Source organism: Ursus americanus, chromosome 15 (genome assembly GCF_024610735.1).
Source record: "Ursus americanus isolate L20-20 chromosome 15, mUrsAme1.1.p, whole genome shotgun sequence".
Lineage (NCBI taxonomy): Eukaryota > Metazoa > Chordata > Mammalia > Carnivora > Ursidae > Ursus > Ursus americanus.
The window spans coordinates 9,169,398-9,196,123 of NC_142141.1; the positions used below are offsets into that span (position 1 = coordinate 9,169,398).

Here is a 26,726-nt window from a genome sequence, read left to right on the forward strand (position 1 = left end):
GTTAATCTGTAGCTTCTGAAAAAGTTCCAGTCTGTTAATTTTCTTGACCTTCCCCTGAATTCAGGTTTGTTATATTCCCAATGTCCCCTTTTGCTAAAAAAGAAAGAGGGTAAATTGAGGAGTCAGACACACATAAATATGAATCTTTGTGAGCAATTCAGGGCAAGATACTTACTTCACCGAAGCCTCAGTTTTGTCGCTTGCTGAACAGGGATAAGTGTTACAAAAGAACAATGGAATGAAGACTATATGGGACAGTGAAGGCGTGTGAAGTGCCTGGGGTCTACAGCCGAGCTCAATAAATGGGACTCCTTATCAGAGTAAAATGGATGAAAACATATCCCAGCCAACCCAATAAACACTCTCACTAAAGTACACAACAAACCTTCATACTCCATGACCCCACTAAGTAGTTGTGGCTTAAATGGTCAGCAGAAATTAGCATATTAATGAAAAGTATGTTTTTCTTTCCAGAGGCCCAGTTGTTAGGGAAAAAAAACACATTACGTAGATAGCTGACAAATTTCCTTTACTTATTTTTGTATCCACATGATTGTAAAAAAGCAGATAGTGTTAAATGGCTATTTTTGGTAAAAACACACAGTGTTCAAACCTACGAAGGATTACATTCTTTGGACAGGTTTTATTCCCAGGATATCAAACGCCTTGGCCATAACAGCAGCTACTGCTTCACAAAGCAGCATACGCCACATGTTTACCTTCAACACTTGTCCTGAGAAAATAAAAAAAGAAAGAGATTAATTTGTCTTTTAAAAAAATCGTTACTGAAGAATCTTTGTTACTTCTGTATTTCACTGAAGATGAACAGCCTACCCCATCATGTTTTACAGCTTTAACTAGAATTACCTCCAGACTAAAAACTAAAGACAGACAATCCAAGAAAGAAAGGTGTTTCTGTTGAAGAAATCTATTTCTAATTATAAGGGGAAACAAGTTCTGCAATGATTTATCTTTCTTTTTAAACTCTTCAAGAGTTTTATCTAAGGGGGCAACTGGGTGGCTCAGTCGTTAAGCGTCTGCCTTCGGCTCAGGGCGTGATCCCAGCGTTATGGGATCGAGCCCCACATCAGGCTCCTCCGCTATGAGCCTGCTTCTTCCTCTCCCACTCCCCCTGCTTGTTGTGTTCCCTCTCTTGCTGGCTGTCTCTCTCTCTCTCTCTCTCTCAAATAAATAAAATCTTAAAAAAAAAAAAAGAGTTTTATCTTAGACATCATGGTTTGATATAACTGTAAACTTTAATTCCAGGATAATGGTGAGATTATTTTTTCTAATAAAGTTTCAGTTCTTGGGCATGACCCTCAAAAACACCTATTTGCCCTACAACAAATTACATCAGTCTACTTCAATAACTATGTAACCTTATGCCTAGGAAAGAGAAGATACCAATTTTCTCCCAAAGGCAGTTTCCATTACCAGGAACTACCAAAGACTCATTCTGGGACCCTCAGTAACTCTGCTTTTGTTGGCAATGTCCTATTCCTCCTAATCCTCTTCCAATTGTTTTCTTTGGAGTCCTATGGTTCCATGCCATGAGCCTGAGGGTGGGGGAAACTCCTTTGGAAATGAGAATTCCATTTATGCTCTTATGAGATCTAGTTGAATTTTATCTGTTATATATGCTATGGACCAGTATATAACTGCTTGGGGAAAAAAAGGGAGGGAGGTGTTCCAGTAAGAAAACAAGTTGAAAACCATCTACATCCAATTCGAATAAATGCCTTGCTGGTGCCCCCCTCCCCATATCACCATTGAATGAGATACTGACCAGTTTGTCGATCTTTCTCCACACAGTAGCAGCTATCATAGAATTCTGTGAAAGTAGTTGCCAGCTCATAGATATAATCACAGAGAGTGTGGAGAAATAAGTCATCTAAAATCTTCTGGAGAATCTCAGGGAACCGTAAAATACACCGGCCTAGTTTCCATTCCTTCTCATGGTCCAAGATGATCTTGGTCTCTTGAGCAGCTTTCTGGAGCATCCCTTCACCGATATTAGCCATACGTGCAATAGACCTAAGAAATAGGGCAACAGCCATCATTTTCTATGGTTATGCACATTCTTCTCCACTTAAGAGATAACGTAGTAAGAAATGACTGATGTAAACTGGAAATCCTATCAACTGATTCAAAATAAAACAACACTACGATTACCTGATTCTAGTGAAGGCATACAACAAGTAAGCAGCCGTGTTTCCTCTGTCATCCAGCATTTTGTCAAAGGAGAAGATGTAGTCATTCAGCCGGTTATGAGAAAGATCAGCATATTTGATGCAGCCATAAGCAACAGATGTCTGAGCAGCCTTTAATTCCTCTGCTGTTAAGACCTTGGGGGGGGGAAGAAACTTCACAGCTTATTGACCACTCCCTTTGTCCTGGTGTCTCAGGCTCAAGACAGGGATCAGGAGCATCTAATGGTTTTCCTTTATCAGTAAACTTTAATAAATATCAACACTGAGGGAACATGGGCCAATGTACAAAGAAAAGAATAATGAAAACAGAACTGATCAGCTCTGTATAACAAAGAGTATTTCTATGAGAAACTTGATCTATAAAATATGAAGTGTTGGTTTGAATACTTTCCCCACAACGTATTCAGTAGATATGAAATAGAAAGCACTAATTATTATAGAAAGACAATTACCGTATGATTTTGCTCATGTGGGACTTGAAAAACAAATGAACAGATTAAAAAAACAAACAAAAAAATCAGACTCACAAATATAGAGAACAAACTAACTGGCGGTTACCAGAAGGGAGGTGGATGCGGGGAATGTGTGAAACAGGTGAAAGGGATTAAGAGTACACTTATCTTGATGAGCACTGAGTATGTACAGACCTGCTGAATCACTATACTATACACCTGAAACTAATAACACTGTAAATTACATTGCAATTTAAAAAACAAAACACGGTGTCAAGAGTAGGAGACAAAACTCATGCATTGTTTTGTTAATATTTTGCCATGTATTCTGAAGCACTATCAGGCCACAAGTGATTAAGGTTCTGTTCTGGGCAGGATGAAGTAGCCTGCAGTATACCAAACCTTCTACCAAAAGCAGCTACTTAAAAGTTGGATAAACAGCTATATAAAGTTGGAAACAACTATACAGAGTCACCAGACAACACCAACACAAGCGAAGTTTGAGGGCCTATATATAATCTTTGGGAGAATGGAAACACAGAAGTTGACTGAGTTCCACATTTACCTGACCTTTCCCCCTAGGACACTGTCCAAATCACTATGTGGTGGACCAAATAGGGAACAAAAGCCAAGCAGAAAGAAGTGGTCTTACTGGGGTAAGAAGACAGAGTTGAGTTTGGGGCTGCCAAAGTAGTGAGGACAAAATCACCAAGAGGGAACCAGAGGAGTGAAAACCTCTGTGAACACATTTCTTTAAAACCACTCCATGGCTGGCATTAACAAAGCAGGACTTCCCAAAAATCCAGCAGGAAAAAGCAAGTGGGTGGCTGAAGAACTGAGCAGATTTCAAAAGCTGTGTGAGGCTAGGGCATCCCAGCAGAAGCAAGGGGGAAGGGCACTACTGAATACCCTGGTGAAACCAGAAGGGCCGTATTTCACCAGTAAGACCCTCACCTAAGAGTAAAATTGAAATGCCTCATTCACCCCTAACAAAGCCCAAGACCAAGACTCACAGAATTAAGATAATCAGCTGGTATGCTATCCGCCAGAGGATGACTTAAATGGTTGTTCTGCAGAAGATGAAATTATACAGAACTTTTATAATTTTGCATTCACAACACCTAATATCCATTTTTAAAAAAAACCAGCTTAATAAAGCCAATATATGTGACTGAAAATCAAGGGAGAGGTTAGGTAGGGGGAAGATGGACAAGAAAAGAGAAACAAAAACAACAAAAGCAACTTTAAATCTGTAATTGCTTAAAATAAAGATACTGAAAAATACTAATTACAAAAGGAAAAAATATTAATTTCTTTACAGTGGAGAAAACTGTTTTGCTTTAACAAAGTGATCAAAATTAATCAACAAGCATTACTCTTATCAACATCACGTGCCTCCTGGAATGAAGTGAGGGCTCTAGAACTCATCTTGACAAGCTTGCGTAACTTGAATTACTTGTGAGGAAACACCAAGTCCAGCTGAGAGTCTACAAAAAGCTGACCAGTACCCTTCAAAAGTGTCAAGATCATGAAAGTCAAACAAAGAGCAGGGAACGACCCAGATTTAAAAACATTAAGGAGACATGACAACTAACTGCAACAGGTAACCCTGGATTGGGTCCTGGACTAGAAAAGGAACATTCATGAGACAAATGGTAAAACCTGAGTAAGGTCTGTAGACTAGTTACTCATCCTACATCAATGTTAGTGTCCTGATTCTGTAATTATGCTATGGCTACACAAGATACTGATATTTGGGGAAGCTAACACAGTAATTCTTTGTACTATTTTGTAATTTTTTTATATGTCTAAAATTATTTCAAAATGAAAAACTAAAAGAAAACTATAATTAAGGTGTTCAAAAAATTAGAGGGGGGCCTGTTGGTTAAGTGTCTGCCTTCGGCTTAGGTCATGATCCTGGAGTGCTGGGATTGAGCCCCAGGATTGAGCACTGCATCAGGCTCCCTACTACTCAGTGGGGAGTCTTGCTTCTCCCTCTCCCTCTGCTCTCCCCCCACCCTGCCTGTGTTTTCTCTCTCTCACTCTCTCTCTCAAATGAATAAATAAAATCTTAAAATTAGAGGAAAGGGGCAAAACTGTAGAAAATATTCAAAAAGAAGCAGAAGGAGGGGGAAAAATGGGGGAGAAAAAAAGCAGAGGGGTGCCTGGGTGGCTCAGTTGGTTAAGCCTCTGCCTTCGGCTCAGGTCATGATCCCAGGGTCCTGGGATCAAGCCCGCATCAGGCTCCCTGATCAGTGGAGAAAGTCTGCTTCTCCCTCCTCTCTGCTCCTACTCTCTCTCAAATAAATAAAATCTTAAAAAAAAAAAGCAGAATGTGAGAGACATGTAGGACACAAAGTCAAAAATTCTAACACTGTACTCGGAATTTTGGAACGAACAGAATAGGGCAAAGATGCAATAATTTAAGAGCTATGGCTGAGAATTTTCCTAAACTAATGAAAGGACACAACTTACAGATAGAGGAAGCTCGGCTACTTCCCAAGCAGGATGAGTACACCTCCACCCCTCACCCGCAAAAACCCTCAAACCACACTTCGGCCTTTCTTAGTCAAAGTACTAAAACAAAGTCTACAAAAATAGTAAAAGTAGTCTAAGAAGAAGTCACCTTACCTTCAAAGGAGCAACAATGAGACAAGTTACATATATTCAAAGAAACTACAGAAGCTAGAAGACAATGGAACGCCACCTTTAAAATGCTGAAAGAACACTGCTCCGCTAGAATCTTATGCCCGATAAAAATACTGTTCAAAACGAAAGGCAATAAAGATGTTTTCAGACAAACAAATGCCAACAGAATTTATCACCAGCAGACCTGCACTACAAAAAAAAAAAATACTAAAAGGAGATCTTCCAATGGAAGCAAAAACGCTTCAGGAACGAATGAAGTGCAGAGGAAAGGGTAAACATGTAAATATAAATGAGTATTGATGGTCTGCAACAAATAATGGTTAAAGGACTTGAAAAGATCCTTCATAAAAGATATATAAGTGGCCAATAAGCATTAAAGAAGGCAATCAACATCATGACTCATCAGGCAAACGCAATTTTTTTTTTTTGAGAGGGAGCAAAAGAGCAAGCACGTGTGTATGTGGGGGGGAGGGGCAGAGGGAGAGAGAGAATCCTAAGCAGGCTCCGTGCTCTGCTCAGAGCCCAATCTCACTATCCTGAGACCGCGACTTGAGCCGAGATCAAGAGTCAGAGGCTTAACCTTATCTGAGCCACCTAGGCGCGCTGAGAAATACAAATTTTAACCACAGTAAGACATCACTGCCTTCACCAGAAGACTGACAAATCCAGTGCTGGATAGACAGGGGCACCTGGAGTGATCATGTATTAGTGACAGGCGTGCACAATGGTTACAATACTGTCCTTGGCAATTTTTAATGAAGTTAAGCATAAGCCAACTCTAACCCTAAACCCAGCAATGATATTCCTAGATATATATCCCAAAGTAAAAGTGCATGTATCCATAAAAAGGCTTTAACAATGTTGAAATTAACATTTTGTTCATAACAACCAACAAACAGAAACAACCCTAACGTCCATCAACAGAATGGATGAACAAAATCCGGTATATTCATACAACAGAACACTATTTTTAGCAATAAAAAGAAAGGAACTACTGGTATACCTAGAAAACAGCACCCTATTTTATGAAGTCCTAGAATAAATTAAAGTGACCCATGGTGACAGGAATTTTCTGGGTGGCTGGAGTTACCAGGCATACATATGTGTAAGAAATCATCATGTTTCACATTTTACTTCATGCAAATTGGCCAAATAAAAGAGCCAAAGCAGTTTTTACCATCATGCAGAGTAAACAGATTGGTTAGATGACCAATTTTCCACCTTTCATCTGATTGTGCTAGATGTGCCTAAGCCAGGACTAAAAGGAAGAACTACTCCGGAGATACCAGCTGTGGAGACTTGGCAACCACCTAGTAGAAGTAGAGAGAAAAGCTATTTTACATTTCATTCTGTTGGCAGTGGCAAGGGAGCAGGCGGGGACAACGTAGTCTCATGGCCTGCCCTCATGCTCTCTGGACTGTCAGTGATGTACCCGAACCAAACAAAAGGGCTTTCCCTCAAAGGACCTTCTTTTGTGTTTGGCTCTTTCATGTCAATATTCCATCCTACTCTATTTCTCTTTCTGTAATTGTACTGTTTATAGTAGTTACGTTCATTCCAAAATATCACCTGACTTACTGAAGAGTAAAAGACATGAGACCCCTTAAATCTCAATCCTTGACCATCCTATCTTAAAAAAGTTCTTCTTGTCAAGTTTTCTTCATTTTGCTTTCATTACTCAAATTCCACACAAATCTAACCAGTCCTTTTTCAGGGTGCCAAGAAAGCCCGTTATGCTGTAGCCTGCTCTGACAACAGAGTAGGTGTTGACTGCTAGGACTACTACTCTCCGAGTGCTCCCAGATACAAGAACTCAGCAGATGTAGACCCTACTGTAGGCCGGAGATCTAACCTCTTAATCTGAAAGAGTTTTGAATCCTTGGTCAAAGTAGTGACGAGACAGCGCCAACAAGAAGCAGTTACTATGCCACATTAACACAGGAGGAAACAACAGCCTTTTTAACAGTCAAGAACTGTATTTTCAAACTAAATGCTTAGTAAGGAAACAAACTTACTGTGCAATAATTTCTGAGTAATATAAGCTTGTCCTAAGTGGAGTTGCTCCTCCTAACGCTCCCCAGTTCTCTTCATAAAAACAAAAATGAAAAAAATCACAACGCGACATACAGTACACAATATGCAAACGAGGCTTCGGATTACCTTGTCTCTTTCTTTTTCCTTCAATTTGTCCATGGATCGTTTTAGTCCTTCTTCCAGAAGGTCTATGAGGCGCACCGTTTCACCTGAACGGGTTTTAAACTTCTTCCTAAAAAAATTTAAGAGTCTCAATTAAGTAGCTTTTTAAACAGAACTTCTCACTTAGAGATCTTTGAAAATGAAGGTCTGACACTGCCTTATTCCAGCTGGCAACGAGGGAAGATGCCAAAGGAAAGAAAGAGAGGTACTTTTAATTATCTTTCATCTATAGCTCTCAACGCCAAGCTTTCTATGCTGTAGGCTCCTAATAGCATTCTCTTCATGCTGACCTATAATACATTCCCTAAAAGGAAAACAGAGACATTTGTTAATTTGTTTGTTTTCATGAATACAAAGTTTGGCTTACTTTGCCTTCTTTGAAAAATTAATAAAATACATGTTTTGCTCTTAAAACTGTTTGGGGACTAAGCAAATTCCTAATCGGAATCTCACTGGCACAACTCTAGATAATAATCCCACCTGCTGAGTGGTAACCAACTCTGGACACACAACAGAAATCAGCTGAAGAGCTTAAGAAAAGCAGGATGCCAGGTCTCCATTCATACCCACTGAAATCAGTCTCTGAGGATGAGGCAAAAGCACTGATAAGCACTGCTCTGGGCAACATTACTATTAAAAGCACTTCACAGGGGCGCCTGCGTGGCTCAATGGGTTCAGCATCTGCCTTCAGCTCATACCATGATCCCAGGATCCTGGGATCGAGCCCCGCATCAGGCTCCCTGCTCTGCGGGGAGCCTGCTTCTCCCTCCTTCCCTGCTTCTGCTCTCTCTTGCTATCTCTCTCTCAAAGAAATAGTCTTAAAAGAAAAAAAAGCAGCATTTCACAAAAATTAGATTTTCCTGGGACCCTGGTTGGCTCAATAGGTAGAGCATGTGATTTTTTTTCTTCTTTAAAGAGTTCTTTATCTGTTCATTATTTTTTAAGATTTTATTTATTTATTTGACAGGTGAGGGGGAGGGTGAGAGAGAGAGAGAGAGAGAGTGAGCGCACAGGCAGGCGGAGCAGCAGGCAGAGGGAGAAGGAGAAGCAGGCGCCCCACAGAGCAGGGAGCTTGACGTAGGGCTAGATCCCAGGACCCTGGGATCATGACTTGAGATGAAGGTAGATGCTTAACTGAATGAGCCACGCAGGCGCACCAAGCATGTGATTCTTGATCTCAGGGTCATGAGTTCAAGCCCCATGTTGGGCAGATTACTTTTTTTTAAAACTAGATTTTACCTATTAAACAGAAGTTAGCACAACACTGAGTTTATAATTTTCTTTTCTTAGTTAAAAATTATTTGGGGTGCTGGCTGGCTCAGTCAGTACAATGTGTGACTCTTGATCTCAGGGTTGTGAGTTCAAGCCCCACATTGGCTACAAAAAATTACTTAAAAATAAAACCTTAAAACATTTTCAATGCAATAACGGTACAAGAGAAGCATGCTTTTCTAACCAACACAAAGCCTACCAAAATAATCAAGATACTTCCTATTAAAGTTGTATTTTCAGAGTTACCTTAGAAAGGATCTTCTTGCCGTTTATCACTGACTTAAAACTCCTTTATTACCCACCCCCTGAATACATTAAATACTTCTGTGGCTTTCTTATGACATCCCCTAAGTAGTAGTGTTCAGCAACCTTCAAATCTGCCTGATAAAATGTTACCCATCATAAAGCTAGCCAAAATGCTAAGGGGGAAAAAAAATGCTAAAGGAGGCCTTCCCTAATGTTGTCTCTATAAAAATTGGTCTTTTCTGTTATCCGCACCTGCCCTGAATTTTTGTGCATTTTTTTTGGTGTTAGTTGATTCCTCGGACCAGTGGTTCTATTATGAGGGACCCATATCTGAATATCAGAAGTTTAAAAAAAAAAATACCTAATACCTACTTTAGAACCTAATATGTCAGTAACTCCCCTGGTGGGGCCTGGCATGTATAGTTTTAACAGGCTCCCCAGGAAACTGCTCCCCTTCAGAAGACAGGCCCCTTCAAGGAAAAGGTCATGTTCCATTACTTTTCTGTATACACTGGAGCACCCAGCCAATGCCATGCACAGGTGCTCAATAATCAGGGGCCCAAGGAATAAGAGGAAGATGATTAAAGGGTAAACTAGTTATTATAAAAAACTTTAAAACAGAAAATTTCAGGGCACCTGGGTGGCTCAGTCAGTTAAGTGTCTGACTCTTGATTTCGGCTCATCAGGTCATGATCTCAGGGTTATGGGCCTGAGCTCTGTGTCAGGTTCCACACTGGGCAGGCAGTCTGCTTGAGGTTCTTTCCCTCTCTCTCTGGCCCTCCCCCCCGCTCATGTGTTCTCTCTCTCTAAATAGATAAATCTTGAAAAATAAATAAACAGAAAATTTCATTAAGAGACAGCAGAACCTGAGCATTTTAATGTACATATTTAAAATATGGTAAGCTGCCACTGATTAACTATCATTAAAATTATTTTTCTTTAATGATGTATGGTCACTAACATATCATAATTAAAAAATTATCTTTCTTCAAGTGGCCTAGGATGCCATAATTACATGATGCTGAATAAAGAAATACGAAACAACAACAAATCAAGGAAAAAAATCCCTTAGCATTACATGATCAACAAATTAAATGCCAACATATGAATACTGGTGATAAATGTAGATATAAAAGTAAATCTGATAATTTCACCCAATTGTCAGAATCATCATCTGAACATGAGTCCAAAAAACGAACAGTTAAGAAACTTAAGAAAATATAGGCAATACTCAACTCATTGGTTAGTTTTCAAGCACTTTCTTAGGACAACCATGGACACCAAAATAAGGACCTAGTGTTTTTTGATTCCAAAAAAAGTGCAGCTCTATAGAAGAGTCCTATAATATAGAAGTGTTTGATATTGATTCCAACAAGGCCTGTGATTTCCATATAATCTGTATCTAAAATAATACCTTGACCCACCTACCCGGACTTTTACAATGCTTAATTAAGGCGTTTGTAACATTGGCTAACCAAGCATCTTGAGCAACTTCATATAGTTTTTAAAACCATTACCACCTTTGAGAGATATTTGGGCTGTATCACTAAGTCTAAAATGCCAAGGTTTTTGTTTTTTTTTTTAAAGATTTTATTTATTTATTCAACAGAGATAGAGACAGCCAGCGAGAGAGGGAACACAAGCAGGGGGAGTGGGAGAGGAAGAAGCAGGCTCCCAGCAGAGGAGCCTGATGTGGGGCTCGATCCCATAACGCCGGGATCATGCCCTGAGCCGAAGGCAGATGCTTAACCACTGAGCCACCCAGGCGCCCCAAATGCCAAGGTTTTAAGACACACGATGATTAAAAAGCTAAGTGATCCTAAGACACCATTAAATGCAAGATGCTAAAAATTTTGTGCCTTTGAACTGATGAATACTCTCTCTATATATTTGTTTATATTTACCTTTTATTTCATAAACATTGAACAGAATGTAGGGAAATGACTGGAAAATAGAAAAGCTGGAAATATATTAACACGTAGGTCTCAGGGCACCTGGGTGGCTCTGCCAGTTAAGCATCTACCTTTGGCTCAGGTCATGATCTCAGGGTCCTGGGACAGAGCCCTGCACTGGGCCTCCCACTCAGGAGGGAGTCTGCTTCTCTCTCTGCCCCTCCCCACCACTCACTCTCTCACTCTCTCAAATAAATAAAAATAACAAACATGTAGGTCTCAAACTTCGTATTTTTGAGGTAAACATAAAAATAAAAGCTGTGAATTTTAAAACTTAATTGGAATCTCAATAAATGTATACCTGTTGACCATGTGTTCAACTGTGAAGGAAAAAAACCAGACATTTACAAAATGCTTGAAATATACTGTTGAGTATTTTATTTGAAATCTGAGAAGGTAACTATGATAGACTTTACAATTTAAAACTTTACGAATGGAAACTCTCTTAAAAATCTATTAAGTCTACCTCATTCAACTTTGTCCAAATCTCACTAAAAGGCTACATTCTCTAGCAGTGATAAGATATGGGTATAAAAAGCCTCAGCTGGCTTCGCCATTACCACATATACAGACCAGAGAAAATTGCCCATTTTAATTCTACTATGGTATCAAGTGAAATGTAGCCTCTTCCAAAGAAATCTGGGGGTCGGATATGTTATTAACACTCAGACTTTCCAGACTTACTTGTCTTCCCCCAGCACCACACCAAATCCAGCATGAGACACTCGTGTTACTTTAGGGTCATACCAACCAGCCATTTGAGCAGCACCAAATATTGTCTGGAAGTGCACAGACTGCAAAGAAACAAATAGAAAATTACTCGCTAAGCTTTCTAATAACAAAAAAAGTGACTTAAAACTGTGCTTAGGGATAAAGATTTGTAAAGTCTACTCACAAATCTTAGAAGGCAAGCATAATTATAAAAACTCTTCTTTATACCAAAAACGAGAGAGTAAGAGAACTGTTGTACCTTCTATGTCCAAAGGTTTTTAAAGTGGCTGAATTAAGAGTAGGTTCATGTGCAATAATACCAATTACATTTTAGGTCCACAACCACCTTTTCAGATAGGAAGGGTCACTGATGTTTATGGAAATAAGCTGAAAAGCTGGGAAGTATTGGAATGTGACCAAATCCAAATGCTGTTTTTCCTCTTATGTTCCACTACAGTTGTGAATTTTAGTCTTTGGGAAGATTTATAGTCTTCCAGTGCTAAATGCCACAAACCCCACCATACTGTCTCAGCTCCAAACAGATAATGTAACATAAACAAATCTACAAACTCACTTGTCCACTATCCACCACATAGATAATCATATCTGCTTTTTCCTCAAATAGTCTTTGTTTAAGAGCAGCCAGGTCAGATGTATCATAGGTATAACCTCCGTCTGATTTTACTACGGTTAATGGTATAGAACATCCCGGGACAAACACAATCTTTCTGCCGTCATCCACTTGCACAAATCCTAGGAAAGAAATCTTTATTAATAATGTTAAAAGAACCCTGAAGGAATATAAAAGATGAGCCATTAGAAGATATTTAGTAGAGAGCTCAAGAAAGCACACTATTTCCCCTGCGCTATGACCTACTATGAGTCTTGGAAAATAGCTACTGTCAAGGTTGTCTGGGCACCCATGATGTTCTCAGGGCACAGGTGAAATATCCTGGCAGTTTTCTGGATTCACACTATACTTGGCTCCCAAATTCTTTATAAAACACCTTACAGGGCCCCTGGGTGGCTCAGTCGGTTGAGCACCTGTCTCTTGGTTTCAGCTCTGATTATGATCTCAGGGTCCTGGGACTGAGCACTACATTGGGCTCTGCGCTCAGTGCAGTCTGCTCGTCCCTCTCCCTCTGCTCCCTACCCCCCCCAACTCTCCCTCTCTCTCATAAATAAAAATAAAATCTTAAAAAACACCTTACTGGAGCCCACCTACTCAAAGGCACAGAAAACGGAAATCCATGCTGTTTTCAAGTTAGAGCCATATATTTCCTCTTGGGAAAAGATGCACTTTCTATCTCTGCCTCCTGAAATGTACTGAAAGGAAGTAAAAACTGTAGCAGGGTCCAGGAAACAAACCTGGTAGGTTAGTGGAAATGATAAGTGGAAAGAAAAAATAAAATCATGTTCATATATTCACAATGAAAAAGGCAAAATTCTTTGATGCAATAAGGGACAAGAACATGATGACAATAACAAAGCTATATTTGATCGCTACTATGTACGACATTTCATTAAGTCTGAGATCCAACCTTCACAATAACTCTATGCAGCAAATATACTATTAGTATTGCTTTCTTACAGCTCAGCAATCTGAGGCTTGGTAAAGCAAAGGCAGTATAAAATCATAGTTAAAAACAAGTTCTGAATGTGGAGAAAGCGGAACCCTCTTCCACTGTAGGCGGGGAATGTAAACTAGTGCAACCCCGCTGGAGAACAGTATGGAGGTTAAAATGTTAAAAATAGAACGATCCTGTGATCCAGCAATTGCATTATTAGGTATTTACCCAAAGAATACAAAAATACAGATTCCAAGGGAAACATGCACCCAGATGCTTATAGCAGCAGTATCAACAATAGCCAAACTATGGAGAGCCCAAATGTCCGAGTGATGAATCGATAACGATGTGGCATAAAAATAGAATGGAATATTACTCAGTCACCAAGAAGAAAGAAATCTTGCCATTTGCAATGATGCAGATGGAACTAGAGGATATTATGCTAAATGAAATAAGTCAGAGAAAGACAAATACCATATGATATCACTCATATGTGGAATTTAAAAAAACAAATGAACATATAGGAAGGGGGGCAAGAAAAAAAGGAGAGGGAAGTAAACTATAAGAGACTCTTAACAATAGAAAACAAACTGAGGGTTGATGGAGGGAGGGGGTGGTGAATGGGCTAGATGGGTGATAGGTATTAAGGAGGGCACTTACGACGAGCACTGGGTGTTGTATTTAAGTATTTAAGTAATGAATCACTGAATTGTACTCCAGAAACCGATACTGCACTGTGTTAACTACCAAAAATTAAAAAAAAAAAAAAAAAAAAAAAAAAGCTGAGGCTAGACTGCTTAAGTTTGATTCTCAGACTTGTTATTAGCTACATGACCTTGGCAAGTTACTAATTTCTCTGTGTTTCCTTCTCATCATTAAAAAAAGTCCCTAAAAATTTATTATCTTAAACATATAATTCCCAGGCCACAGATTATGATTGATAAATACCAATTCCCATTCAAGGAACCAGGCTTTCTTGGAGATATAAGGTTAGCTAATTCTAGATCTGAGGTAGGAAATATGCAAAATCATCTTAGAATGTTGTGCACCTGAAAGCAAGTAAACTATCAAAGACTACAGACTATAGCAGTCAAGAAAAAGACAAAAAACAAGAAAGCCAATTTGAGGAACCTACCTTTAGCCAAAAATGGGACAGTGAGAATTAAAAAGTGTAATAAAAGGAAAATGATTAAAAATATAAAATATATTAAATCTTGTTTATAGTAACGCTAAAGACCTCTCAGTTGAATCTGGAAGATGCTAAGAAACTAATTTATTATCCTGAAATTGATGAATCACACATTTATACTGGCTGTCTTTTGTGAACTGTACTTCAGGATAACCTGAAATAATTATGTGGCGATGTTTGGCACAGGAGAACTCCAGGTAACAAAGAAGGAACAACAGAACACTCTCATTTCCCAACCTCTAATGAAGTAATGGATTAAAGTCATGATCATCAGTAGCTGCTAAAAACAATAGGGGAAGGCCTAACAGGAAAATCTGTGGATAGATCAGGCTGACACCTGCACCTACTAAACCATCTTAACATAAAGAAAGCCAACCAGACATCGCTGGACCGCTCGCAAATAAACACAAGACAAAAAAGAAACCACAAACCATAATTTAAATCAAGCCACTTCAGAAAATACAGATGGAGGAAAAGTGAAATAATACCATGTGGGAAATTGTTATTCTTCAATAACAAAAGAGAAAAGAAGGGGGTGGGGAAAGACCCTATGGATTTACATAATTCTTAAGATATACTATATGTAATGTACAGACTGAAAAAAACTATTAAAAAAGATTATAATATTCTCTTCACTTCTGCCTATGTTTGAAAATTTCCATAATGAAAAGCTTAAAAAAAAAGTAGAATGCCTACCTTTATCTTCGAATTCCTTTACTATGTCATCCATCCTGTCTTGATAGAAGGATTCCCCCCTCTCTATTAAAGAGATGTCCAATGCGCCATAGATTCTATTAAACTCTAGGGAAAAGAGTCACCAAATTAAAGAGAATATGTAAGAATTTAAACAAATAGGAGACATGCATCTTACATTAAAAGAAATTTATTATTTAACTGCAACATTTTAGGGGCGCCTGGGTGGCTCAGTTGGTTAAGTGTCTGCCTTCGGCTCAGGTCATGATGCCAGGATCCTGGGATCAAGCCCCGCATCAGGCTCCCTACTCAGAGGGGAGCCTGCTTCTCCCCCTTCCTCTCCAGCTTCCCCTTGCTTGTGCTCTGTCAAATAAGTAAAATCTTAAAAAACAAAACAAAACAAAGCCCCCAAAACTGCAACATTAGAATTTATTTAAGTAGGCTCCATGCTTAAAAATACAATACAGAACATTTTATACATACTGCCATTTTGAAAATGTGCAAATACAGTAAGACATTCATTAAAATATTAATAGTCAGTGAAACTATTTTTTTTCTTTTTCCCTGGTCATATCTGCTTTTTTTTTCCCCTACAAGCAACAGGTGCTTCTTGTCTAACTTAGAAATGTTATCCTTAAAAAATGTAAATGAAAAGAAAAATGACCAGGCCTTTCCTATTTGGAGATCAAATACTTTTAAAAACTTCTTATAATTTTTTCTAAATTGTATTATTTATCTGTCTAGCCGTGCATTGGTGATGCAATATTACCTATGGTAGCATTATAAAACATTTTAACAAACTAGTAGTGCAAAACAGCCATTGTTAGCCCTCTTTTTTCAAAGATTTATTAGCTATTCTTATCCACTTATTCTTCAAAGTAACCTTTAAAATTACGTTTGAAAACCTGAAATTGTCATATCCTGTTGTCTATTTCTCTTTACTCTGGTCTGACACATTTCTAAATAAATTTATTCTAATGTGTTTTATAGCTTTGGTTGCTACTATGAATAGGATTTTCCGTCTTTCTTTTCCAAACTAAAACAATGTGTTTGGGAGTTGAATTTTTTTCCCACGTAATTTTTCCTGGTAAAATTTGCACTTGACTATCTTAATAAACTTTCTTAATAGTTGTTTCAGTGTCAGAAAATATTTTTTTAAAAACTCTACTTGCCAGTCATTCAAAGTTTAACATGTCATTAAAGATCAACTGAGTAAAGACCCAAGGAAACCACATGCAATAATATTTCTTGGATGAATGAGTGAAGCCCAGACACTCACCTTGGCGGGAAACATCACAGATAAGCTTCCAAGCTTTTATAATATCTGGATTTTTACTTTGGAGCAGAACTACACACTGGTATGCCCGCTTCTTAAATTCCTCCTCGGTATCAAATCTCTTCTTGGATTCCTGTGTTTAAGAGAAAAAAGAAAAATGTAATGTTTGGAAAAAAAGCCAACCTTTTATTTCTAGATAAAGAATTTATTCATTTCTTTTTATTTTTTTAAAGATTTTATTTATTTATTTGACAGTGAGAGACAGTGACAGAGGGAACACAAGCAGGGGGAGTGGGAGAGGGAGAAGCAGGCTTCCTGTTGAGCAGGGAGCCTGATGCGTGGCTCGATCCCAGAACGCTGGGATCGTGACCTGAGCCAAAGGCAGACGCTTAATGACTGAGCCACCCAGGCGCCCCAGAATTTATTCATTTCTAAAGCAGAAAGTAAACACACAGAAAAAAAAAACCCAAAAGTGAGGAAAGTGAAAATTTACAACACCAGTACAAAAAACAGAACAGGTGCTCTCGTCTCAATAGTTAATAACTAGTTATAAATGAATGTGCCAAAGAACCCTATTACTTCTTTTGAAATCATTTTTCTTGCAAATACCAAATTCTCACCACAGTGCTACCTACACTTTTCCAATTCACAAAAATCTTCTTCACCCCAATGGTTTAAGAGTAATAAAGAACAACTAACAGGTAAGGACTGAATTTTCTGTGCTTCATCTTCCATTCTGGATATGGTCCTGGATGAATAATTAATTTTTTGTAATTAAAAATAAAATTGTTTTCATTGTTTATCTATTTTGAAAGTAGCACATGCTTACTGCAAAAAAAGAAAAAATATATATTGTTAATCCTACCCCAACCTAACCAGGGATAACGTTTTCCTGCATTAATTCTCGACATTTCCCTGCAAATACACACCTATGTGTTTTAACAAAAACTGGAATATATGGTTTTTCTTTTACTATTTTTTAAATCTAGTAAAGTATTATAAACCCTTTCTAGCATTAACAGATCTGCTTTATTATATTCAAAGCACAGAATTCCAATAGACTGTAACATTAGTTATATAATTGACCAGTCTCACAACAGTAAACATAGTTTTCAATTTTTTCACTAGAAAATACTTACCAAGACAAACCCCCAAAAAACAGTAACAATAAGAAAAAGACACACAAATGTTTACTTTTTAATGCTGTAATCCTATTCTTGGGAAGTTGTCTATCAAAAGGAGATAATTTTTAAAATAGAAAAAACTTATATGTACAAAGTTGTTTAACGAATGGATAAAACCATTCCAAAAATGTGGGGGAAAAAAAACCAACAATGGGATTAACATAAACTTCAATACATCAATCCAACAAAACAATGTGCAGCCAAACCATACAGTAACATGAAAGTTGATAATGAAATGTTAAATACAATACAAAAATTATATTTTAATCACAAGCACTGTAATAAAGATTTGTATATGGATGTCACAAAGTGAAAGTTGACCACAGTGATTAACTTTAAATTACAGTTTATAGTACATTGGTCTTTTAAAAACTATTCTTACATATACTGTAACATTTTCAAGGTATAAAAAATTGAAAAGAACATCAAAAAAAATTTTAAGTACTAAAATGTCTCTTGATCAACAAACTCCTAAATTCACTTAATAATGGGTAATACGGTAGAGTTCAATTTAATATACACCAATTAAAAATGCAAAGATGCTGTGTTAAGGGGCAGAGAGTTTAGTTTTAACCCCACAGTAGCTTCAAATACCATTCTGAACTCCCTAAAGAAAACTAATTATCATGAATGGTAAATACACAAATATGATAATAATAAATGGTATCTAACCTTATAAAAGGCCTGAAGATCCCCAATAGGAGGTGAAACTGTTAGGTAATCTGGAAATTTATCTTGCAGGTGCGCGATGAGCATGCCAAACTGGGTCCCCCAGTCTCCTACATGGTTTAATCTAATGCCAATCAGAAGACAAAGTCATTTAAAAAGGACAAACATGCTGAAATCAGACGAACTACATTCCACTATGAAGCACTAACATTTAAGTGCCAGTACATCACATTTAGCGACATCTTGTTCACTCAGCTGTCTCCTCAACTGGTCTGCAAGCTCCGAGAGAGGCAAGGACAACGTCTGGACGTTTAGGAATGTTTACCCACTGGGGCACCTGGGTGGCTCAGTAGGTTAAGCGTCTGCCTTTGGCTCAGGTCACGATCCCGGAGTTCTGGGATCGCAGAGCCGTCTGCTTCTCCCTCTGGGCCTCCCCCCAACTTGTGTTCTCTCTCTCTCTCTCAAATAAATAAAATCTTAAAAAAAACCCAAACTTAAAATGTATACCACTGAGAGTCTGCACATAACAGGCCTCCAGGATTTGTGGTCAATGAAGTTACTAACAGTGGACTATGATCTGTTTATTGTGTAGTTAACGGAGACACAGGTGAACCAATGTTGATCATTACAACTTTATGAAAATTTTTTTCAACCAATTATCTAAGTGTGATCTGAGAACCAATGTCAGTGGACAAAATTCTTCAAAATGCATCAATCCAACCACTTTACACCCCTTACTGGTTGTTGTTTTTTTTTTTTAAGATTTTATTTATTTATTTGACAGAGAGAGACACAGCCGGCGAGAGAGGGAACACAAGCAGGGGGAGTGGGAGAGGAAGAAGCAGGCTCCCAGCAGAGGAGCCTGATGCAGGGCTCGATCCCAGAACTCCGGGATCACATCCTGAGCCTAAGGCAGACGCTTAACCGCTGTGCCACCCAGGCGCCCCTACACCCCTTACTGTTTAATCACAAACCACCAGATCATCTCTTAACTGGATTATAAGAATAGCCTTCTAACCTACGGTTCTGCCTTCTTTACCTAGTTTCTTCACAGAAGCCAGACTAATCCTTAATTAGATTACATTACACTGCTCCTGCTAATTAAGACTTTCCAATAGCTTCCCATCACACTTAAGAATAAAATTCCAATTTCCTACCATGGCCTACAGGCCCAGCATAATCTCTTTCCTTTCCCCCCACCCCCCAGTAGAATATAACCCCATGGATACAGAAAGACTCAAGAAATGTTTGCGGAACGAATGGGGGAGTTTTTCCTTTGTTCCACCCCCAGACAGTCTAAAAGGTATCAGTTCAGAGAAGCCCAGGACATAATTTATTTAAAAAGCCCACTGGACGATTAGAAGCAGAACCATACTTAAGAATCACTGATTTAGTCAAAGATTCTTTCTCAAGCAACATTTTCCATTTTCTATAGAAATTTCTAAAGGCAAGAGCACATACCTTAGCACGTCATATCCTGCAAATTCAAAGAGGCGGCACATACTCTCTCCTATGATAGTTGACCTGAGATGGCCTACATGCATCTCCTTCGCTATGTTGGGAGAGGAGAAGTCAACTACAACCTGAGACAGAGAGACAGAAAAAGTTTGACAATATTGTACTTTCATTATGTAAAGTGACAAATATAGGTACAAAGGCAATTATGTTACAATATAAATTTGTGTCAAAGTAACACTGTGTACATCTTAAATTTGCATCTTACGTCAATACCTTCAATTAAAAAATTTTTAAAGGGGTATAGACATTTCTGCTAACATTCATTAATAACATTTAAAAATAAACTCAGACTTAAATGACATCTTAGGCTGTAATTCAAGTGTGTTAGATTTCTGGTGAATCTACTTGTTCATTAAGTGAGAAAGAATCAAATTTGTTTATACAAATAATCTATCCTCTATTTCAGCCGAAGCTTATAAGTATCAGCTGGCTACCTCAAATGCCTTCTGGAATAAAGTGAAAAGAAAAACCATATAATAAGCAAGACCCAGGCGAAATGCTATTTCAGTTATGTTCGTCATCTCAAATACTAATGATTAAATCTCAATATAAAAAGTGACCTTCAGTCCCCTCACATCCCTTGTCATACAGTTCTAAGGTGTTAATACGTCATTGCAAACTGTGCATATACCTTTTTATTCTCTCCAAGGGCGGGTAGTTTAACACCATTCACCAGGAGATTGGTCAACTGCTGTGATACAAAGTCCTTTCTTAAGTGGACATTAATAAAACCTAATCAACAGTAAGAGAAGAGAAAAAAAATCAGATAGTTTCCTATCTTAGAAGATTGCTCACTTCCAAAGACTTTCTCAATTTCAGTTTTGCCGGCTCCAGAGTGCTGATCTGGCCCTGGCAAAACTCAACGACTCCACCACCACCTGAGGTCCTCTTGTTAACGCCTTCTTCCAGTATCTATTTCAAACATTACCTCTCTCTTGAAGCTTTCTACTTAATCCTGGGCCCCTTCACTCTCAGTATACGATTTGTTGGTGGCCCTTTCATCACAGATTTATCTGCCATTATCCACCTTCTTTTTGCTAATGAAAAACTGAGTCACAGGGAGGTGAAATAACATGTCCAAGATCAGGCAGCTCAGTCTAGACTAAAACCTCAGTTTCGTAACGCTCAACCCAAGGTGTTTTCACCACCTTATTCAGTATACTAGTTTAAACCTACATTTATATATTATATGGTTCTTTTTTATTTCAAAAAGGACCCAACATCAATACAACTGCTTAAGAAGGGTAACACTGTCATACCAGGGCCGGCAATTTCAACTTTTTCAACACATTCATTGTCTGGGAGGTGTCTGGTAATGTTTTCAGCAATTTCTCTTGGATTAACTTTCTGTTCCTTGGTTTTGAGGATCTATAACACAACGTAAAATGATTCATTACAAAACGGCGTCCAGCAAGTTACTCAGAAATACACAACTGATAAAGCATGAGACGCATCTGACATTAAGACGCATCAAGAGGCAGAAGTGAAGAAGTTCAATGACCTTGTAGACGGACAGACTAAAACATCAAGCATCAACAGTGCCAAGAGGAAAACAGAAGTGCCCAAACCACATGATCTCCATTTCAAAATGAGCTGCCACACATTATCTAGAACATTTTTATGATGATTTAAAATCTTTAGTTATGATGCTGGTTTCCAGGATATTTATATTTGGTTTTCAAATCATGAAGTGTGCAATATTCAGGCTTGGGTAATAAAAATAGTACCCTTATAACCTTATCCACAAACATATTATACAAGCAGCTATTAAAACTGGGGAATTCTGGGACACCTGGGTGGCTCAACTGGTGAGGGGGCTCCATGCTCAGTGAGCTCGGGCTCCATGCTCAGTGAGCATGGAGTCTGCTTGTCCCTCTCTCTCGGCTCTTCCCTCCCCCAGCTTCTCTCACGCTTGAATAATTAAATAAAAATTAAAAAATGTGGGCGCCTGGGTGGCTCAGCCATTTAAGCGTCTGCCTTCAGCTCAGGTCACGATCCCTGGGTCTTGGGATCAAGTCCTGCATTGGGCTCTCTGCTCAGCGGGGAGTCTGCTTCTCCCTCTGCCCCTCGCCCTCTGCTCATGCTCGCTCATCCACTCTCTCTTTCTTAAATAAATTTTAAAAATAAATTAAAAAATGTAACTCGAAATGGTTCTTTTTAAAAAAGGGGGGGGAATCCCTGTAACTGAAAATGAAATACATAAGCCCACCTCAGAGATACCACAGCTGCATCACATATGTAATAGGGACACTGGCTGGTAAATGGCTAACTTGTAATCTCTCACCTTTCAACACTCATCAATAACACACAGCAATCAAGGACACAGTAAGAGGGAAGTACCAAGAGTTCAACTACCACCCTTAAATACTGAAAATACATATAAAATTTGAATATTCAAACTTGTGTTTTAAAATTAAAAACATACTTCCCCTTTTCTTAAGTTTTTCAGAACTCTGGAAAATGTTCTTTTCATTGAGAATACAATTTGCTACTATTTACATAAAAAGTAATGATGATGATTAATGCTTAAGAAAATCAAATCGCCAACTGAGGACTTCAGAGGGGAGGGGGGTGGGGGAATGGGATAGACCGGTGATGGGTAGTAAGGAGGGCACGTATTGCATGGTGCACTGGGTGTTATACGCAACTAATGAATCATCGAGCCTTACATCGGAAACCGGGGATGTACTGTATGGTGACTAACATAATATAATAAAAAATCATTAAAAAAAAAAAAAAAAGAAAAAAGAAAATCAAATCGCCAAGAATGCTTTATAATAATACAATCACCTGAGAGATACCCATAGCACTATTACACTGATAGTCCCCAAACTTGGGCTGTTGACTTGGTGTCACTATCAGAGGAGGATTTTCCAAATCTGGATATGCAGCCTTAATGGCACAACCAAAGACTTCTTGCAGTCGACTATTGATGTTAATCATATTTTTAGTTGGTCTGGTTCTTTCTGCTTGAAGACTCTGAGAAAAGAATGAAAATGTCAACAAAATATTAAATTATCATACAAACTATTCCCAAATATTTTGAGAAACCGTCAAATGTCTTGAGAAGGTAACACACCAAAAGGTAACCTACATTGTGCAATGCTCTTCTGTCTGGGACATGCTGAGAAACCTAATAGGACAACCATCCAGTAAGTGTTTCTAAGTCAGAGCATGTGACCAAAGTGACCCAGGGAAAGAAGGTAGGGTGAAGGAATGAGTGTCCCACAGAGTATTTTATTCATCTATGACTTGTTGTTTTCTGTTGCTTGTGTACCTCGTGTAAGCTACTGTTTCTCAGTAGGGCAAAGTATTTGTGAAAGAACCAACGTGCTCCCCCATTACACTGACAACATTCTGTCATTTACGCATTACAGCTAATATGCTTTATGGAAACGTGTATTAAAATGCACTGTATTTGGGGCGCCTGGCTGGCTCAGTCGGTAGAGCATAGGACTCTTGATCTTGGGGTTGTAAGTTCGAGCCCCACGCTGGGTGCAGAGATTACTTAAAATCTTAAAATAATAATAAACTGTACTTCTTTTGTGTTTTTCCTCATACCCTCTACCACACATAAGACATCTAATAAAACTTCTGCATTAAAATAAATACAGAAATGAATACAAATAAGGGCAGAATAAATGAGGTAATCAGAAAGGTGAGGTATTTTGGGGGAAGACTCCAAGAAAAGAAATGCTATTTTAGAAGACTCAAAGACAAAGTTATTTCAAGCAGAATAGATCCCAAGTACGTGACAAAAAGACTTCATGGGAGTGGGGTGGGCAGAGTCTAGGATAAATAAATGGAGTCAGCTTTGGAAAAAAGAATATAACGCCAGTGCAGCCTGGCTGGAAGCAGTATACACATGTTGGAGAACAATTATGGGGGTGAGGTCATCCTCCAGGATGTGTCATCAGCAGACTTGAAAGGCAGGCCAAGAAATTAAAACCTTCACTAAAACAAGCTCAGTTTTTTGACAAAACTGATAAACACTGTTAGATTATAAGGTTATTAAATAATAAATACAAGCTTCATGGGGGAAAAAAGTTCTAAAATATTAAGTGGAAAAAAACCAAATATGACACTATGAAATATAAAATTGTAAAATAACAAACTCAGAGCAGCGAAGGACTGTGGTATATTCTGTAAGATTTTCTTTTGATAGAGGCAATTTTTTAAAATTCAAAAAATGTTTTTTTTTAAAAAAGGGACCAGCATAAATGGTCTCAAAAGAAATGTCTCAACCTTATTTGAAGCCTACTTCAAGCTGGTCAAATATTCAGCATGATCAAACATTTCAAGGGGTCCTGAAAGAACAAGGCTACCCCAACTTCTCCATTACTCGCACCAACAAATTAGTCCTAACTAGTCTAAGGCAGGGGAAAAGATAGGGTTTCTTTCCTCATGTCTCTGTATTCCTCAGGGTATACTTTCTGAATCTTTGATAACAAAAGTTTCCTAAAAGATACAATAACTCAAATTACAGAATGAAAAACCCAGAATACTTACCTTTCGAAGGATATTCAGTCGATACTTTAATTTTAAATTTTCTTCTCGCAACTGCTCCAAATTTGGAGAAGCTTCTAAACAGCCGCAGTTTTTTAACCGATCAATTTCAGCAGTCAGAGACTTAATCTCTTTTTCCTAAGAAGGAAAAGACACTTTGTTCAGTCCACTTATGATTGACAACTTCCGTAACGTGATGAATTGTACCATAAACTTATTCTTTTCCTGTCTCCAACAGGGCATGGCAGAGGTGATGGGAATGAAGGGCCTTCCCTTTGATAAGCTGTGATTTTCCCTCCTTGAGGCTTTTGATTACATCAGCATATTATCCTTTTGTATGAAAGAATTAAGTGTTTATGTTGGAGGAGAGGAACAAGCGTGTTAAGCACATAATAGGATAAGCCTTATATTCTGTTTCTTTGGTCTCAGTAAACCACTCTGATTTAGTGAGAGTATCAGTTAAGTTCAAGAGTTAACAACCTGACTTAACTCCCAAATCTTAGGACTTGGGGCTCTTTTAAAAAGGAAATGCCTCCTGTCACATTTAATATATCTCAAGTGCCTTTTGCCCTTTCTTAGACAAAATGACTTCCCAATTTTTCCCTAGTTTCCATTGTCTCAGATCCTAGACCAGGTTTACTTTAATATCTAAAACTAAAAACATGCCAACTCAGAAGAAAATAAAGCTTCCAACCTAACAATTACTACGGGGGAGATTCCTCACCTGAAATTTGAGAATGTTTACCAGAAGACAGCTACAGCAAAAACAGGTTGCCATAAGTAAGCAACGAGCTTCTATTATGTTCCACACACAGCTAAACATTTTCCAGAAATTATCTCTATAATTCTTTATCACAACCCAATGATAAGGTACTTATACCCCCACACTGATAAAGAACATATGGCTCAACAACAGAAAGAACCTGCCATTTTACTTGATGAACTCGTATTTTGTGATTGCTGATTTAGTATAAAGCAGTTCCCCTAATATAAGTACTTAAACCACTTTCTTATTACCCCTCCCTACCTGAGCACAAAAGGTAATAGAAATGTCCCACTTTCACTTTTGTAAGATGTGACTGTTCCCCCAGGAATACTGACAGTGGAGGGCAAATGAACTACTGTATGGGCTTTTTAGATTCCTCTTGCTCAGTATCAACGGAGAGAACGGCTGAGCTGCGAACCAGGACCCAGGCTCCTGCTCTTATCCCACTTCCCTCTCTGCCTGACCCCCCGCATCCCGAGAGAGCACGTGTGCGTGCGGGGAAGGAGAGGCACAGTGGAGAAAGTCTGTACGGAACACGCAAAGCTCCGGCGCACCAAAGACGCTGGTCTGGGGGGGGGCTCTAAGAGAGGGCAAGGACCTCTACACGGGGGATGCTGGTTTGGAAGGCTGACGATCATTGTCATATGGGCCGTGTCAGGATAGGTTCTTCCTCTCCCACCCCGGAGGGGCATTTCTGGTAGGGTGTTCGCTTCCGAGGTAGCACAGGCCCGGTTCTCGGGACAACAGCTGCCCGCGCCTGGGGGGACCAGGCGGTCCCCGCCTCCCTGCCGCTGTCCCGATGCTGCTCGGGCAGGAGGCACACCCTAGTCCTTCCCCTCCCAGCCTTTTCACTGGTCCCATGTGGTCCTACCTGCTGCAACAGCCTCGCCGAGCACTGAGCCACCAAACCTTCCATCCTCCCGTCAGCGACTTAACACTTCAAGTGTCCGGAAGCGGAAACGACCAGCCCCTCCCGGAAGCGGAAACCCTCCTTCCCGCGCCGCCTGCTCCTGTCGACTGTGTGCCGCCACCTCTGCTGCCACCTGGCGGGATTCTGGCGACACTGCGGGAAGAACCGCACCCCGGGAGATGTTGGCTGCTGCCTTTGGACACTGATGGTGGGGCCGGAGCAGAGAAATTGAGGGGAATCGGACAAGAGCTGCTCTGTGCTTGGACTGACTTGGACAAAGACACCTACCTAGGGCCTCTGTCTCTCAAGGTCTTCAGTTTGCCCCTCTGTGAATTGGTCACATAATTAACAAAATCCATTCATTTATTCAACAGGCGTTTATTATGCACATTAATATGGAGGATGCTATTCTAGGCACTAGAACACAAGCCGAAAATAAGACAGACAAGGTCCCCAAGAGATATGCTAGACAAAAAAAGTAAGTACTCTCAGGTAGTTTTAATTGCCAGGAAAATGTTAAAAGACAAAATTCAAGTAAATCTGAAGATCTAATTGGCTTTATTAAGTAATTCATGAATGAGGCAGCATCCCATCTTGCAGTTGGAGGGAAGATCCAAAGGGCTCAAAAAAGAAAGGTTTTAAAGACAAGTCATAAACAAAAAAGGATTATTTAGGCTGTGGACGCCTTTTTTTGGAAACAAAAGGATCTTAGTAGGTGGATTACTAGTCATCTGCCTTTCAGGGCAATGGAGAGGGTAC

The 26,726-nt window shown here is 39.0% G+C and overlaps 1 protein-coding gene across 1 annotated transcript; it reads right to left on the minus strand.

Moving 5' to 3' along the window:
• Nucleotides 1-508: 508 nt before the first annotated feature.
• On the minus strand, nt 509-26,050 carry RARS1 (arginyl-tRNA synthetase 1). Its single transcript, XM_045792071.2, has 15 exons — nt 25,929-26,050; nt 24,295-24,429; nt 22,576-22,764; nt 21,045-21,153; nt 20,417-20,517; nt 19,729-19,850; nt 18,271-18,391; nt 16,418-16,547; nt 15,142-15,246; nt 12,263-12,441; nt 11,662-11,771; nt 7,472-7,577; nt 2,173-2,345; nt 1,787-2,034; nt 509-733 (listed from the first exon to the last, which is right to left on the minus strand). The coding sequence occupies exons 1-15, from the start codon at nt 25,971-25,973 to the stop codon at nt 624-626; spliced, it is 1,983 nt and encodes a 660-aa protein (XP_045648027.2). The 5' UTR covers nt 25,974-26,050; the 3' UTR covers nt 509-623.
• Between the last annotated feature and the right edge of the window lie 676 nt (nt 26,051-26,726).

Bases quoted from the DNA above. Each gene is read 5' to 3' on its own strand.
- RARS1 (XM_045792071.2), bottom strand. From the start codon at position 25,973: ATGGAAGGTTTGGTGGCTCAGTGCTCGGCGAGGCTGTTGCAGCAG. The intron at 11,772-12,262 runs GTGAGTTTGTAG...GTTTCTTTGCAG, and splicing joins ATGTGGTGGATAGTGGACAA to TCTGTGCACTTCCAGACAAT. The intron at 734-1,786 runs GTCAGTATCTCA...TTATTTTCTCAG, and splicing joins GGAGAAAGATCGACAAACTG to GACAAGTGTTGAAGGTAAAC.